We start from the raw sequence: 17,651 nt of genomic DNA, 5'->3' as shown, positions 1-17,651 counted from the left end.
TATTTGCTGATGCAATGTTCTCTGGCTGAGGTTCTGTTTGGCTCTGGACATTCTGTAGGTGTTACAGTTAATTCTGTCTCTGTTACAGTTAATTCTGTAGATGTTACAGTGTGCTCTGTAGGTGCTACAGTGTGTTCTGTAGGTGTTACAGTTAATTCTGTAGGTGTTACAGTGTGTTCTGTAGGTGTTACAGTGTGTTCTGTAGGTGTCACAGTTAATTCTGTAGATGTTACAGTGTGCTCTGTAGGTGCTACAGTGTGTTCTGTAGGTGTTACAGTTAATTCTGTAGGTGTTACAGTGTGCTCTGTAGGTGTTACAGTGTGTTCTGTAGGAGTCACAGTTAATTCTGTAGATGTTACAGTGTGCTCTGTAGGTGCTACAGTGTGTTCTGTAGGTGTTACAGTTAATTCTGTAGGTGTTACAGTGTGCTCTGTAGGTGTTACAGTGTGTTCTGTAGGTGTTACAGTGTGTTCTGTAGATGTTAGTGTGTTCTGTAGGAGTCACAGTTAATTCTGTAGATGTTACAGTGTGTTCTGTAGGTGTTACAGTGTGTTCTGTAGATGTTACAGTGTGTTCTGTAGATGTTACAGTGTGTTCTGTATGTGTCACAGTTAATTCTGTAGATGTTACAGTGTGTTCTGTAGGTGTTACAATGTGTTCTGTAGATGTTACAGTGTGTTCTGTAGGTGTCACCATTAATTCTGTAGATGTTACAGTGTGTTCTGTAGGTGTTACAGTGTGTTCTATAGATGTTACAGTGTGTTCTGTAGGTGTTACAGTGTGTTCTGTAGGTGTCACAGTTAATTCTGTAGATGTTACAGTGTGTTCTGTCGGTGTTGGCATATTTGCTGATGCAGTGTTCTCTGGCTGAGGTTCTGTTTGGCTCTGGTTGTTGTTTTGGACACAGTGTTAGGTTCTTACCCTCTCCGGTGGACTCCATACGTGACGCTGTGTTGACTGTGTCTCCAAAAAGACAGTACCTGGGCATCTTCAACCCAACCACACCGGCACACACTGGACCTGAGACCGGCATACAACACTGTCAGTCTGTGTTAGCAGTGAACTGTAGTACAGCAGTGTTCTGTTCCAACACTTTAGTGTTTTTTAGTACCCTTTGTACTGTACTGTTTTGTACTAGTTGCAGTACTGTAGTGTATGGTAGGAGTCGCAACACAGCAGACCTTTGTTGTAGTTGTAGTAATGCAGTGGTTTGTAGTACATATGGTATTGATGTGCTTTGTAGGAGCAGTAATACTGTAGTGTTTCGTAGTACTCTTACTACTCTAGTGTTTTGTGGTAGTTGTAGTGCTGTAGTTTTGCAGTACTTCTAGTACTGCAGTGCTTTGTGGTACCACTGTGGATGCCTATGCGCAGCCGGAGTTGCTGTTCAGCTCGGTGTCGCATCTTGAAGCTCTTGACGGCGTCCAGCAGGGCGAGCGACATCCGGGCGACTTCCCGCCCGTGAAGCTTCCCGTTCCTGACCGGCAAACCGGACACCACCATGTAGGCGTCGCCAATCGTCTCCACCTAAAGGGGGCAGCACACACAAAGTGTCACCTGATGTACACCTGCCATAGGTGGACAGTTAGCCTGGCTAAGCTCAAAGACTGGCTGTAGGGGGAATGTGTTAGCTTAGCTTAGCACCAAGACTGGTTGCAGGGGAGGAAAGTGCTATCCTAGCTTAGCACAAAGACTAACAGCAGGGGGAAAGTGCTAGCTTAGCTTAGCACCTAGACTGGTTGCAGGGGAGGAAAGTGCTATCTTAGCTTAGCACAAAGATTGACTGCTGGGGGAAAGTGTTAGCCGAGCTTAGCACAGAAACTGGCTGCAGGTGAAAAGCGGTAGCCTAGCTTAGCACAAAAGGCACAGCATTGAGGAATCTTTTACCTTGTAAACATCAAAGTTGTCAATGATGGCATCAAAGCAGGTGTAGAGATCGTTTAACAAGGTCACAACCTGCAGGTGATAAGCACAGCTCAGATAAATATCTGACATTTCACTGAAAAGATTTACTGTGTTCTAATATGTTTTAACTACCAGCATCTGTGTTCTATTGGGTTGTAGTGAGTTGCATCTTACCCATTTGTATGTAGAAACTGAAGTTGATTTTGACATCTGACTTGTGAACAGAAAATGTGTTGCAGTGTGAACTCACTCCACTAGACGGCAGCATGGTTTTAGGTTGCAACCTGCATGTGTTCTGATATGAATCTGCAGTTTTCTCAGTTCTGCTGGGTTCTACTGACCTGCAGTGGTGTGCTCTCAGCAGACATTGCGGTGAAACCGACGATGTCGCTGAAGTAGATGGTGACAGAGTCGAACGCTTCGGCCTGAACCATCTCACCTCGTTTCAGCTGCTCCGCTACAGAACTGACACAAACAGAACCAAGACAGTACTGGAAACTGTGCTGCTCTGTAGTACCTGATATAGTACTGCAGGGTAGTTACTGTGGCACCATCTGGTGGAGTGGTACTGCAGTACTCACTGTGGTAGTATCTGGTACAGCAGAGCCTCAGCTTTGCGTTTCTCCTCATGATAAGCCTGAGTTCGTTCCTCTACCAGCTCCTCCAGGTTGTTGGCGTACTGCTCCATCCGAGACAGAAGGTTATCCAGGATGTTGGAACCATAACCTCTGAGGACAGACAGACAGACAGACAGACAGACAGACAGACAGACAGACAGGAGTGGTAAAGAGAGATATTCAGTGTGTTGCAGTAAAGTGTCCTACAGAGGGTTCTGGTCATACAGGGGCCCCTCACCTGCACCTGTATTGGCCCCTCACCTGTGCTGCTTCCTCAGCAGGAGCTTGATGGTGTTGAAGTCCGGTCTGTCGCTCGGCTCTTCGCTCCAGCAGCGCTGCATCAGGACACTGAGCTCCTCACTGTGACTGTGGACACAAAGAGACGGACGAAGAGGAGGGACACCACCCTGAGTCACCGCCTGGACGATCTCTGAGGGGAGACAAAGAGACACACAGACAGACAGGAGGATGGAATTAATGACTTGAATATGATCAACTGAGAAACTTCACTCTGCAGGATGTTGTTCTCAGTCTTTCTGTAAAGTTAAAGATTCTGATTGAAGCTGTAAACTGATGCACATTTCAGTTCTTTGTCTGTTTGTATTTACATCTTCACTATTACTCAGCCTAAAGTAACAGATTACTTCTAACAGTAGAGTATTGTCTCTGATGTCAGATGTAGATTTCATATATTTAAATTCAGGCTCCAGCTTTCATTCCTGACATGGTTTGGTTCCTTCAGTCCTTCATATGTCCAACTTTATTTCTGCTGAAGGACTCAATCCTCAGCATGGAGGAAACCAGAGTCCACTAGTTTCTGCTGCTGGAAGGGTTGTGTTGCTCTACCTTTCTCTGGAAAACACCACAAAGGGGTTTAGTCGCCACCTGAAGGAGACGTGATCCAGAATGTTATACCTGTTGGTTCTATTGTGGAGGTGGAACCAACAAACATCTGGTTTGTTTCCTCAGACAGACGAGTGTCAGTGGATGGATCAGTGACATGTGAATGTGCTGACGTCCAGCTGCCATGCAGGAATGTAAATAATCAACACAGGAACACACAGATTCCAATTCAGATTCAGGTTTAGATTCAGGTTCAGGTTCAGGTGTGACTGATCACTGACCTTTGGGACTGAGGGACTGGGAGTCCAAGTAGAAAACTCCTCTGAGCAGAGCCACCTCCTGCAGAATCACCCCAAAGCTGTAGACGTCCCCCCGCTGAGTCCCACAGAGGGGAGGACAGTCTGTCCTCAGCAGCTCCGGAGCTGTCCACAGCTTCCCTGATAACCAATAATCAATATATCGATTATAGCCAGACCACCGATCATTTTATCCACAAAAACTGTGACAGAAAATATTCACTAAAGATAAAACAACGATAACTATAATAGTGTGTGTGTGTGCGTACGTGCATAGTAGGCGTGTGTGTCTTCAGGACAGCTGCTCGTCCTCAGACTCTGCAGTCCGTAGTCGGTGATTTTGAGGACGAAGCGACTGTCCACCACACAGTTGGATGACTTCAGGTTGCCGTGGGAGATGATGACACTGTTGTGGATGAACGCCATCCCCTGGAGAAAACAAACAATGAAGTAAACACACACAGGTCATTCGTGATAAATAAACATGGAGACAGCCAGTTGACTCCCTGCTGCTGTCTGATTGTTTGTTTGTTGGTTTGTTGGGGCAAAACTGATGCACTGGATGTAAACAGAACAGTAACAAAGTAGAAACAGAACAAAACAAACTGAAACTGAAATGACAGACATGGGAGGCTCCGCCCACATATTCTGACTGACAGGTTCTGTCCTCTATGGCTCTGCCCATCACACTGTGCCCTGCCCCCAGTCTGACTGGCAGCTTGTTACCTTGACGATATCATTGATGAGAGAGTATCTAAACATCCAATCCAGTGTGATGCTGTCGCTTTCCATTAAGTCCTGGAAGACAAAGACAGACAGTGTTGGACATTTCTACACTGTCAGGACATTTCAACACGGAGGAAATTTTTACAATGTGAGGACGTTTCGACACTGAGAGGACATTTCTTCACTGTGAGGACATTTCTAAAATGTTAAGACATGTCTTCACTGTGAGGACATTTTTACACTGTGAGGACATGTCTTCACTGTGAGGACATTTCTAAAATGTTAAGACATGTCTTCACTGTGAGGACATTTTTACACTGTGAGGACATGTCTTCACTGTGAGGACATTTCTAAAATGTTAAGACGTGTCTTCACTGTGAGGACATTTTTACACTGTGAGGACATGTCTTCACTGTGAGGACATTTCTAAAATGTTAAGACATGTCTTCACTGTGAGGACATTTTTACACTGTGAGGACATGTCTTCACTGTGAGGACATTTCTAAAATGTTAAGACATGTCTTCACTGTGAGGACATTGTCACACTGTGAGGACATGTCTTCACTGTGAGGACATTCTACACTGTGAGGACATGTCTTCAGTGTGAGGACATTTCTGCATGGTGAGGACATGTCTTCACTGTGAGGACATTTCTAAAATGTTAAGGTATGTCTTCACTGTGAGGACATTTCTACACTGTGAGGACATGTCTTCACTGTCAGGACATCTATTCTCTCTGCTCTCGGCCTCGTCTCCATGGAAACACCGTCCTCCTCTCAGGATAAACTAACTGTGAGCTGCAGTTTGTTAAACAGTATAAAGGTCTCCAGCCCACGTCCACCTACAGCTGCATCATGTCTCCTCATGTTGCTAGGTTACTGTGCTGGCAGGTTGCTAGGTTACCGTGATGGCAGGTTGCTAGGTGACAGCGCTGACAGATAACTAGATCTGAGGGGTGGAGGACTGAAGCTGCATCTGCCAGTGGCACATACTGGTTTTACTGGGATACTGGTGGGTGCATATGTGTTTATACAGCTGGTAGAGGGCTGACACAGGGGTATTGATTATTGATATAGTGGTATTGATTACTGATAGAGCAGTATTAATTACTGATAGAGAGTACTGATCACTGATCGAGCAGTATTGATCACTGATCGAGCAGTATTGATCACTGATAGAGCAGTATCGATCACTGATGGAGGTTAATGATTACTGATAGAAGGTATTGATCACTGATAGAGTAGTACTGATCACTGATCGAGCAGTATGGATCACTGATAGAACAGTATCGATCACTGATCGAGCAGTATTGATCACTGATCGAGCAGTACTGATCACTGATGGAGGGTAATGATTACTAATAGAAGGTATTGATAACTGATAGAGCAGTATTGATCACTGATAGAGCAGTATCGATCACTGATGGAGGATAATGATTACTAATAGAAGGTATTGATCACTGATAGAGCAGTACTGATCACTGACCGAGCAGTATTGATCACTGATAGAGCAGTATCAATCACTGATGGAGGGTAATGATTACTGATAGAAGGTACTGATCACTGACAGAGCAGTATCGATCACTGATAGAGCAGTACTGATAACCGATGGAGGATAATGATTACTAATAGAAGGTACTGATCACTGATAGAGCAGTACTGATCACTGACCGAAAGGTATTGATCACTGACAGAGCAGTATCGATCACTGATAGAGGGTATACTTTGCCGACAGTCGCAGGGCTGGGTGTACCTGAAGGCTGCCTCTGGGACAGTATTCGGTGATGACACACATGTTGGGTGGGTCCAAACAGGCGCCGATGAAGCGGGTCAGGTGTTCATTCTGAACATCTCGCATCTGCAGAAACACAAAAGCTGTTTGTTCAAATCCCACTAGAACCACAGACAACCCAAACAAGGTACATGAGGCAGCCAGGGGGACGGGTCAGTTAGTGGGTCAGTGGGTAGATAGGTAGGTAGGTTAGTGGGTTGGTCAGCAGGTAGTTAGTTCTATAAGACACTCAGGAAGAGTTCTCTGACGATGTGCTTACGTGCTTCAGTTCAAACAGAACCTTCCGGGTCAATTCGATGCGTTTCTTGTTGATGTACTTGATGGCTGCCAGGTTTCCCTGCAGGAGACAAACCAGCATCAAGACTCAGCGTTATCATCGAACAGCACCATGTGATCAGACTGTCGGTGTCAGCTGTCGCACCTTGTAGTATCCAGTTTTGGTGTAGATCTGGAAGTTCCCCTCCATGGTCATCAGGGAGCCGTAGTTGGATCCTTTCTGCAGAGAAATTCACCAGTCAGTAAAATATAAGGTTCCTCACAGATCTATGCGGTCGGAGGAATTATTCATCTGTTACACAGCAGGTTGGATTTTATTAGAGGAGCATCCAAAAGAATCCAAACAGTCCAGAATCAAATGGCTGCATTGAGCCAAACCAGCTGATAAATGTTTAGAGATTTTAGGAAGCACATTTCTCAGAAATGATCTGATTTTATGTTCCTATATTTAACTCTAAATACCCTGTAGTTTAACACCACAGTACTGTCATTAACGGGTTCCAGTGAAGAAGACATTAAATGTGGATCAATTCACTGTTTATCTGCAGGGAAACATTGGACATTAACCCTCTGAACTCCAGCCTGTTTCTGCATGCTTTCTGCTCCTGTCTCATTTTCTTCACTGTGGTTTATTTTCACTGCAATCTAAAGTCCTGCAGCTCTATGGAAACAGAACAACATGAAGAAGGAGAGAGAACTCAGGAATGTTATCTATCAGTAGGACTCAGAATGATGGAAATCAGGAAAACTGAAACATTTTGTTGATTATTTATTTTACAATATAAAAAAAAATCCAGGGATCATCATGTCCAACATGTGTCCACAGATATTTAAACTCTGGAACTAATGTTGTCTCCACATACCGTGGATATTAAACTATCTCCATGCTTCCTCTCCAGACTTTTCTCTCTACTCTGCTAATCAGCTGTAGAAAAATATTTCACCATGCTGAATGTGTCTTCCAGCAACTTGCTCCTATCGATCACAGCTCAGTCAGTCATGGAGAATCAGACCAGGAGGTAAAACGCTTCTGTTGTTTCCATGATCTTACAAGTGCAAACTGTTTATTTTTGGAGATTTAATGAAGATAACATGACTGTTCAACCTGCTGGTGGGTTTTGGGGTACAGAGGGTCAAAGCAGGATTTATAAATAAACCACATTAATGACAGTGTGTGTTCAGAGTGTTATGAGTTGAGTGTTACCAGAGACATGGTGAGTCTGCTGCAGGTTCTCTTCAGGACTTTATCCAGGTTACTCATCTGGACGTCATCCCAACAAACTCTCCACAGCTGAGCCGCCAGCTCGCTCTCCAGCTTCAACTTCCTGTTCAACACACAGCAACACAGGCGTGTGTGTGTGTGTGTGTGTGTGTGTGTGTGTGTGTGCGTGTGTGTGTGTGTGTGTGTGTACTCGCTTGTACAGTCAAGGTGCACAGAAGTGAAGTTGAAGAATAAACAGGACAGTGATGAGTGAGTTAAACAGAAACACAAATGGAGACTGAGAATCTGCAGGAGACAATGGACTGATGTAAACACACCTTCAAGCTGTGGACGAACTCTGAGCTGAAATAAATTTGTTGTTTGCAGCTGATACTTTAACCACATCCTGATAGAGGGGTTTAAAGGGATTATAGAGGGGTTTAAAAAGCTTATAAAGGTGTATAAAGGGTTTATAGAGGGGTAAAAAGGGCTTATAGATAGGCATTAGGGGCTTATAGAGGGGTATAAAGGGCTTATAGAGGGGTTTAAAGGGATTATAGAGGAGTATAAAGCGCTTATAGATGGATATTAAGGGCCTATAGAGGGGTAATAAGGGCTTATAGAGGAATATAAAGGACTTTTAGGGGGTATAAAGGGCTTATAGATGGGTATTAAGAGCTTATAGAGGGGAATAAAGTTCTAACTATTGAATGTCTTCTAAAGAAGTAAAAAGAGGAAGCAAATAATCTGAGGCTTTTATCTGTTCTCGTGTTAGCTCGTTGTCATGTAGACAGTTTCATATCTCAAAAACCCTGAAAGACCTTTTAAGTAAACTTCAGGTAAAACCACTTTAATGAACACTGGAAATGTCCATCTTTCTTCCCAAGAAGCCAGAAAGAGATGAAAATTTTCTCCACAGCTGAGTTTATTAAAAGCAGATTAAGTAAACAGGGTTTGACTTTAATTATCAATATATCAGCACTTTGATTGATGAACTTCAGACCACAGTCTGTTAAACTGAAGTGTTCCAGTCAGGATCTTCCAGCAGCTCAGTTCATCCTTGGAAGAAGCTGCTGACTTCACTGTTCACTCAGAGTGTTGATGTATTGACAGATGCATGGATCAATAGTCCCAAAGTTCCTGCACATTAACTGTAAACAGCAGAACAGAAAACTACACAAAGCAAAACATTTATTAATCATTAAAGAAAAGAAGACGACGGCTTTGTTTATCTGTTTTTATCTACGTCCGTCCTTCATCCTGGGCCTCGCTGTGATCTCTCTATCATCAACCAGACAGAAGGAGACGAAAACAGATGAGAACAGACAGATAAAAATAAAACAGATAAATCAAAATGAAACAAACAGACAGACAGAGGGGTAGTGAGAGTTAAAACCTCACAGTGTGTGTGTGTGTGTGCTGCTGTACTCTAAAGTCTCAGTGAGGCTCACAAGTATAGAAGCCCAGGCATGACTCTCTGTGTGTGTGTGTGTGTGTGTGTGTGTGTGTGTGTGTGTGTGTGTGTGTGTGTGTGTGTTTCTCACCTGTAGATGAACACGGTGACGGTGACGATGATGACAAACACAAAGCAGATCACCATGGAAACCATCTGATGCATCGTAACTGTACCTGAGATGGAGGAGAATGTCCGCATAAGGACAGAGAGAAAGGAATGTCCTACACTCTTCATTGCACATGTTTAATGTCTTTGTGAGGACCATTCACAGTTATTGTGAAAGCGAGGTCCTCACGGTGACTAAATGTGTGTCTGTAGTTGTGCGTACGTGTGTGGCAGGCTGGGTTCTCGTTCTTGAAGCCACATTCAGGGAAGTCAGTGGGTGGAGAACCTCCAGGCCACTGGAAGCTCAGACCTTCCTGCATCATCAGCTGCTTCATGCTGCTGTTATAGACACACACCACCTGAACATACACACACATACACACACACACATTTGAGGAAACACGGATCCACATTTTTGACCGCTTTCTGACATTTGAGACATCTGATTAATTCATCCAGAAAACAACTGCTAGCTGCAGCTCTGGTTTTAAAGTTTTTACCTCGTCTCTCAGGTGTTACACTGATGACATCATGAGTCAGGTGTTTTACCTGAAACTCTCCAGAGTCGACATCCGTCATGTCCCACACAGCGAAGTCTATCTGTCTGTCCCCGAACTCGTCCATCTCCACCGTCCCCATCACCCCTGCAGAGTTACACAAGATGTCAACATCTGGACTCAAACATCTGGATCCAAAAACACCTCAACACAAACCTCTGTCTAACAATATCTGGATCCAAACCTCTGCTCTCTGTCTTTATCTCTCTGACTGTCTGATAAAATGTTTTTGTGAATAAACCTTTTGTTGCTTTTGTTTACTGAAGTCGAAGAAACTGAAAAACAATTTTCTGAGCTGATTTGGAGCCTCTTTAATCTTTTGTGACGTGTTTCTGTTCGATTTTCAGTTTTTCTGGATTCACACATCTGTCCTCTGCTCATTTATCATAGATTTATATCATCTGCATTTACTATCATCTCAGGAAAATTTCGTCAACTGTTGTCTCAGCAGAGACACAACCAACAAAAAGTTAAATCCAAGAAAACCCAAAAACTTTCAAATCAATAATAATTATAATCACTGATAGATTCAATCAGCAGCAGCTTGTTTACAAAAACAAATTCACTTTAAGAAAAATGTTAGTTTTGTTCTTTTGTTCACCTTTAAAACACTAAATGAAAACACAAACAGTCTCATTTTTATGTCTCTACTAACGTATAAACGCAGATGTGTGTATTTATTTTACTATGTATGTAAGTGAATCTGTAAAGCTCAGATTTTTATTTTTTGTCTCAGTTAAACCACATGAAGCTGCTGCAGGATGAAACTCAGCATCACTGAAGCTTCAGGAGATCAATTGAAGGAACCAATCAATGAACCTGCAGTTGGTTTCCTGCTGAGGATCATCAGAGTTTCTGTCACAGAAAAATAAACCAGCTTGTTACTAAAACAGAACATCAGAACCTCTGTGTTTTGAAAGAACACTCAGCTGACTCACCAACAGAAACTTTAATCAGCTGCTCGGATCACTAATGAACTGTTAAAGCTGTTTGTGAGTCAGACCAGCAGATTTAAACTAATGGAGGAAACACTTTGCATTCCAACGCTCCACCAGGGGGCAGCGTCGCCCAGTCAGACAGATTCAACCTCTGATTCCTGAAGAAAATAAGTTCAACTCTGGGTTCTGATATCTCTGCTCTGACCTTCAAAAGTCTTCTGGATTAATCCATTAACTCTGAAAGAAGAGACCATCTGTGAACATCCCCACGATTACTCAGCTTTGAACTGGTTCAACCCGATGGAGGCTGAACGTTTACTGAGTGTTTATTTAGCGTTTAGTGGGAGTCAATTCCAAACCAACTGAAAACATGTTGAACAGATAAAAAAAAACAGCAAAGACACAAAAGTTTCTCAGAAGGAACACCAAGAGACACAGAAGAGACACAAATGGACCAAATACAAAGAGACACAACATAATAACAAACAGATGATATTTCTATTAGGGCTGGGACTTTAAGGTGTTAATTACGATTAATTAATTATAGCAAAAATAACGCTTTAAAAAATAATGCATTTAATCACACCTTTCTCAGTTCCTCAATTTCTGGCACACTGGTAACATTGATGCACACTCCAGCCCAGTAGGTGGCGGTAATGAACCTAAAGTCTGTTTGCCAGCCGCAAAGAAGACACACAGGACTCACTGAGTGACTCGGTGCACAAGAAAGTTTGGTGAACAGTGGAGAAAGACAAGACCATATTGAGCTTGTTGGGAGGAAAGTTTTCTTTTAAAAAACTGTGCGATGGCAGCTTGGATAAAAGCCTGGTTGTGTACAAATTGTGCAACAAAGAGTTTTCTGATCACTGCAGCACTTCAAGCCGACAGTGTCACCTCAATGTAAAACATGTTGCTGTTAGCACAGACAGGCTACGTGTCCACAGGACCCTTTATTCTCACATGGAAACGCGCCGCATATGAATATCACCCACTTAGTGGACGGGTGTCTAGTGGCTTACTAGGTGGTCACATGACAGCCTTTCAGGCCTTCAGTCCAGTAGATGCATCGGACCAACATGTCAGCTTTGTCGCAAACCTTCTCTTTTATTACGAAAACTGTTCAGCAAAAAGTATTTCTGAAGGCATTTAAGGTGAGAAATAAGCTGCTGAATCTGTCCTCTGTCCACGAAAGTTTCAAGATGCGCCGGACCTCGGCTCCCTGTGACGAATTTGCATAAATGAAACTACTTTATGCAAATGAGCTCTGGAGCGATACACCTTACGTTTAGCTATGACAGTTCTGGTACTGGCAAACGATGTAGCCAGCCCATAATAGACCACTTTTCAGGACATTGAAACTGCTCGAGTTTACAAAAAGTCTTTAAATGTTGAATATAATCGCTATAATTGGACTTTGAGTTTGCAGTAATCTGTGAATGTAGCAGACAGATGAAAAATGCAGATAAATAGAAATGAAACAAAAAATTTTTGTGTCAAATATTGATATATATTGACAAAAATGCTATTAATGGCGATTAATTAATTACAAAGCCTCTAATTAATTAGATACATTTATTACATGTGCACCACCAGTAATTTCTACACAAACAGATAAAACCACTGACTAGACACACAGAAGGACAACTAGATGCAAAATGTCTGCAAAGGAACACAAACGGAGCCCAGAGAGACCAAAATAGTTGACTCCAAACTACCTGTATTTTGTTAATCTTTAAAATCAATCACGTTATGAGCAACTAATTATTGCGATTTAGAAAAAATTTCGTTTTTGACTGACAGCTGTAATGGTGAGGCAACACTGTCTGCAGGTAAACAGAATGTTATTGGTAGGATGAGTGCTACTGACATTAGCAGTGTGTTGGTCATTCAGTCAACATAAACAGCCTTGAACTAAAGTTTACATGAACTTGTAAAGACCACACATAACCACATATGTGGACGCCCAGAGATACAGAAGGAGGAAACTGTAGAACACCAGTAACACTGTAGAACACCTGCCTCCATCCAGAACTGGACAACACTAGAACCTTCACAGAACACATGAACTGTGTGTCTGACAAAAATATCAGCTTCTTAGGTAGGTTGAGAGAACAAACTGTCTTTTTTGTAAAAAGCCTCAGCAATGACTTCTGCAGAAAACAGACCAACATCTGCTGTTTGATTCCCACCACCCACTGGAACATCAGCTGGCTTCATCAGAACCTTACAGAACCAGGCTGAGAACGTCCAATGCAAAGGAGAAAAGAAAATGAACTCACACGTTAGTAAAACAGTGAAAACCTGTGTTTCTCTCAACTGACCTTTGTGAAGTCAGTGATAAGAGCTATAAAAACCAACAGTACAGCAAACAGACAAGAAGACCAGGAGGAACATCACAATCACCATGTATGAAGATGCAGAGTCTCAGAAACACAACCAGCAACACTCTCAGGATAAACACCTAACAGCAGCTGAGCAGTGAGGTGTCTGCAGTCCAATGAGCACAGACCTTCATATAGGAGACAATAAACTACATGATACATTCGAGGACTGTGTAAAAGCTGACAATCGGAAAATTCTGTCTGTTTTCACAGTTTCTGGATGGTAAATGGGGATATCTGATGATTTTTTAAGGATAACATGATTTTCAAACATGCCAGCAGGTTTCAGGGTTTGAACATCTTTCTTCGCTTTTCATTTCCATCCATCCATCCATCCATCCATCCATCCATCCATCCATCCTCCCCTCTGACGCACATACTCAGTGATTGATGGCTGCTGACTGTCTCAGTGTGTTGGTGGTTAAAAGCTGCTCAATTTAATAAAGAGAAGACAGAGCAGCGTGTTTATCTGCAGCATCAACACATGCACATGCACATGCACATGCGTGCACACACACACACACACCTACACACACACACACACACACACACACAGAGAAATGAGGCTGAGTCTGTTTCCAGCTGATCCTGGTTTTGGTAAAAACTGAGGTCCAGTTTTAAAATTTAGATGTTAAATCATCATGGTTAGTCAGTCTAAAAACCAGGTAAAGAAGTGCATCTCCAAACCAATTTAAACCAGTGTAAAAGCAGTGTGAAGCAGCGTAACACCACTGTAAAACCAGTGTAAAAGAGTGTAAAGCCAGTTTACCAGTCTAAGCCAATGTAAAACCAGTCAAAACCAGTGTAACACCAGTGTAAAACCAGTGTACTGTGGTGGCTTGTGATGGTCCACTGGGAGCTCAGAGGTCATTGAGGGGAAAAATCAGACTAATGAAACTCTCAGTCAGATTCATTGATCAATAAACACCAATACACTAATAAACCAGTTATTTACAGCCCGTGTTTGTCCTGAAACAGTCAAATGTTGGAGTTCAGACCAGAATCATTCCTGAAAGAAGCTTTGAATCTTCAACGCAAGACAAACCGGAGACAGTTTGAGTGAAACAGATGAACTGAGTTCAGATCTGCAGATAAAATAAAACCTGAATAATTCAGTCACTTCACTGTAGAACTGCAGCAGGTTTTCTGTGTCTGTCCTTGGCAACACAAAGGTCTTCCGTTTTCTTCACATGAAACTTTATTAAGAAGATGTCAGAGGACGACGAGCCGTCTTAATCCTCATGCTGTAAACAGATTCACGTCTTTATGCTTAAACAGATTCATGTCCTCACAGCAGCAGTGAAACTGATCAGATTAGGGTTCGTTTCCAGCTGTGTCCAGCTGTCAGCGTCCTGTGATGGACAACACCTGGACTCGTCCTCCATCCTGGTCGGTTCTGACTCATCGTCTATCCTGGTTCGTTCTGTCTCTGTTCTCTCTGTTGTCTCGTACACATCTGTTCTGTCTCATCCTTAGTGTCTGCTTGTGTCTTTCTTTGTTCTGTCCTCTTCTGGTTTTTGTCTTTTGAGGGATATTCTGTTTTTACTGGACTGCAAAGACCCAGAAGTCTGCTTTGTTCTATGTCTTCATACTGCTCTGTCTTCTTCTTGTCCTTTCTCTATTTTCTCACTCTGTCTGTCTAGTTTTGTTGCTGGTATCTTGTAAATGCCACTTGGGGACTTTGTCTCTTGTTTCTTTGTCTTCTATCCTTTTCTGTTTTGACTTACAGTCGGTCTTTTGTGCCTGCAGTATTTTGGGGGACATTTGTCGTGATGAAAAGGTGAATCCACAGAACACAGTGTTGTTTTGTCCTTTTGATTCTGTCCTGTCTGTCTTGCTGGTTTCTCTTGTGTCCTATCAGTCCTTGTCTTCTGTCCTCTAATGTCTCATTCTGTTCTCTTTTGTTGTCTCTAGTAGTCCTAACTTGTCTTCATCTACATTTGTCTTGTCATTGTCTGTCTGGCAAGAAACTAGGACCAGCAGAAAACCTGGGCCAGCAGGACATCTTGTCTCCTTGTTTTGTTGTGACTCTCTGTTTTCCCATCTCATCTGGTTCTGTTGATCCATCTCGTCTGGTTCTGGTCTCCATCTCGTCTTGTTTGGTCCTGTCTCGGCATCTTCAGAGTTTGTGGACCCTCAGTGATGTGTCTCTAACAGTTTGATGGCTTCAGTCTGGTTCTGTTTGTCCGTACACATGATGAAACTCCTCGTCTGTTTGTCTTTCAAAGCTCTCACGAACTAAAACAACAGAAATTTTATTTGTATTAGAGTTTAAATCATGTGCAGCCGACGGATGGAGACGTTTTTATAGTCGGTTTGAACTTCGATGATGACGGATCGTCGTCTGTCCCTGGTGTTTGTCCAGCAGTTTTTCTTTCTTTGTTTTCATTTTGTGATGAAATAAGAAAAAGGGGCTTCAGGCTGAAGGTCCAAACCGACTCAACAAAGATCAGCTGCTGTTTTTGGACTTTCAGGTTAGAAATGTTTGCTGAGATCTGGAAGAGTCTGGCAGCCTGAGAAGACCAGATCAGGGGAAACAATTGCCAGATCATCTGAGCTCTGATTTGTCACTTGGATCATTTTCAAACAAACAAGTTCAAATATTTAAAAAAAACGTCTTTACGTCAGAGTCAGACCAGAAACAAAAACTTAGTGGTGTGAAGTCTCAGACCAGACTTTAGTCAGGTCTCCTGCCAAATGTGACACAAATTTAACCAAGTTTAAAGCAAACTGGAAAATGTGACAATGTCAGTCCAAAACCAAGTCAGAAACTAGTTCACAACCAGTCTAAAGCAAGACTAAAACCAATCCAAAACCAGTCTAAACCTAGTCTAAAACCACTCTAAACCCATTCTAAAACCACTCTAAACCCATTCTAAAACCACTCTAAACCCGGTCCTGATCCCTTCCTGCCTCTCTACAACGTCAGCATTTCGATGAAGAAGAAACTTAACTGAAAAGCATTTGTCTGCTTTGACACTTTTTCCTGAAGCTGACAGATGACATCCTGCCTGCATCAGGTTCAGAGTCCACATGGATCAGAACTGGAACCAGAGCTGAACCAAGAGAAAAGGCAACCACACCTGACAGGGATGATGTGTGTGGCCCCTATAAACATCATTTGTAAAGTGTAAGACCAGAGTAAGACCAGCAGTAGACCAGAATAAGACCAGTGTAAAATGGGTTTTAAACCAGGCCACCAGACCTGACAGTGAAAATGTCAGCTGTCCCTTTAAGCTTCCTCTGTGTGTCAGCTCAGTTTGATCGATGTGCTTGTGCTCGGTGTGGTTTTCCGGTCATGGCTGGTAGTTTCAGTCTCATACGTCCTGTCTTCCTGTTCCCAGTGTTCCCAGTGTTCCCCAGCGTCACAGGCAGCTGATATAAATTTCCTCTGTAGTGCGACGCTAACAAGCTAACTCCCTGTAGACTCACAGCACAACCACGAGAAGCTGCTTTCTGACCGAGAACTTTTAAACTGCCGCATCACAAACAGTCTTCAGTATATTACCATCAGAATTGTGTACTTTTACTGTGGTTTCTGCAGTACCTGCAGCTGTGTTACTCTGTACAGAACATTCTATATAAGATCAACTCTGACATGATTCCTTCTGTGGCAAAATCCTTTTTCTATTTCATGAGGATACAAGATGATCCTGGTATCTTCTGTGAGTTAAAATAATCTTCTATGTCGAGAACTTGTTCTGACCAACCACCTATCACACATGCTGATATGAAACTTCAAAGTTTACGCAGAATGCACTTTTTAGCCCTTTTAACTTTTGGCCCACAACATGGGCCAAAAGTGACCCAAATTCAATGGAAAATGGATATCTCCTGACCCCCACTGTGCATCAAAGGGTTAAAGTTATCTCTGGTTATCAGAAAACAGAAACACAACCAGGGTACCAATGATTGTTTCTAGGACTCTATGTCATGGACATGAAACTGCTGCAGGTTTACTGTTCAAACGTTGATACATCCCATAATACTGATGCTCATAGTTGGTGATAGAGAAAATGAACAGAAACCTGTTTTAGTGTTTAGATTGTGACACTTGGATGGATGTAAAACTGATCTTGTCACTTTTTTTTTTAACAGAATTCAAATGCGTTTCTCCTCCTAAATGTCATGGTTCTATCTGCTGGACTGATGAAGTTATGAGGCTCAGAAATGATGGAAAAAGTCCATTAAAAAGTGACAATCTGGACCCACCCTCTATGGACTTCAAGGACCTGGAACTCTGGAAATATTCATAGTATGACGGTAAAACTTTGATCATTAACTAAAGTTACTAGAGATAAAGAATCAGCTGGTTCTGAAAAGGTTCTGGGGGAACTTTGATCTGATTTTGTTGGTTTTATAAAGAATGATTCAAAACTTGTGCTGCTGTACTTTTTCTCTGTGTATCTATCTATCTATCTATCTATCTATCTGTCTATCTGTCTGTCTGTCTGTCTGTCTGTCTGTCTGTCTGTCTGTCTGTCTGTCTGTCTGTCTGTCTGTCTGTCTATCTGTCTATCTATCTATATATACTTACTATATATATATTATATATATAC

The 17,651-nt window shown here is 42.5% G+C and overlaps 1 protein-coding gene across 3 annotated transcripts in view; it reads right to left on the bottom strand.

The window, feature by feature from the left end:
* npr1a (natriuretic peptide receptor 1a) overlaps positions 1 to 17,651 on the bottom strand; it is a 47,645-nt gene that overhangs the window by 566 nt on the left and 29,428 nt on the right. For all 3 annotated transcript variants that reach the window (XM_055018156.1, XM_055018155.1, XM_055018157.1), the window contains exons 6-21: positions 9,766 to 9,860; positions 9,440 to 9,575; positions 9,200 to 9,284; positions 7,659 to 7,779; positions 6,600 to 6,674; positions 6,438 to 6,515; positions 6,140 to 6,244; positions 4,388 to 4,459; positions 3,931 to 4,090; positions 3,647 to 3,802; positions 2,784 to 2,952; positions 2,487 to 2,633; positions 2,253 to 2,370; positions 1,888 to 1,962; positions 1,353 to 1,527; positions 922 to 1,020 (exon numbers count right to left, since the gene is read on the bottom strand). In XM_055018156.1, coding sequence (XP_054874131.1) covers positions 922 to 1,020; positions 1,353 to 1,527; positions 1,888 to 1,962; positions 2,253 to 2,370; positions 2,487 to 2,633; positions 2,784 to 2,952; positions 3,647 to 3,802; positions 3,931 to 4,090; positions 4,388 to 4,459; positions 6,140 to 6,244; positions 6,438 to 6,515; positions 6,600 to 6,674; positions 7,659 to 7,779; positions 9,200 to 9,284; positions 9,440 to 9,575; positions 9,766 to 9,860 — 1,866 coding nt within the window. The remainder of the gene's footprint in view (positions 1 to 921; positions 1,021 to 1,352; positions 1,528 to 1,887; positions 1,963 to 2,252; positions 2,371 to 2,486; positions 2,634 to 2,783; positions 2,953 to 3,646; positions 3,803 to 3,930; positions 4,091 to 4,387; positions 4,460 to 6,139; positions 6,245 to 6,437; positions 6,516 to 6,599; positions 6,675 to 7,658; positions 7,780 to 9,199; positions 9,285 to 9,439; positions 9,576 to 9,765; positions 9,861 to 17,651) is intronic.

This window comes from Amphiprion ocellaris, chromosome 15 (assembly GCF_022539595.1).
Source record: "Amphiprion ocellaris isolate individual 3 ecotype Okinawa chromosome 15, ASM2253959v1, whole genome shotgun sequence".
Lineage (NCBI taxonomy): Eukaryota > Metazoa > Chordata > Actinopteri > Pomacentridae > Amphiprion > Amphiprion ocellaris.
This window is presented reverse-complemented; position numbering and strand designations above follow the sequence as displayed.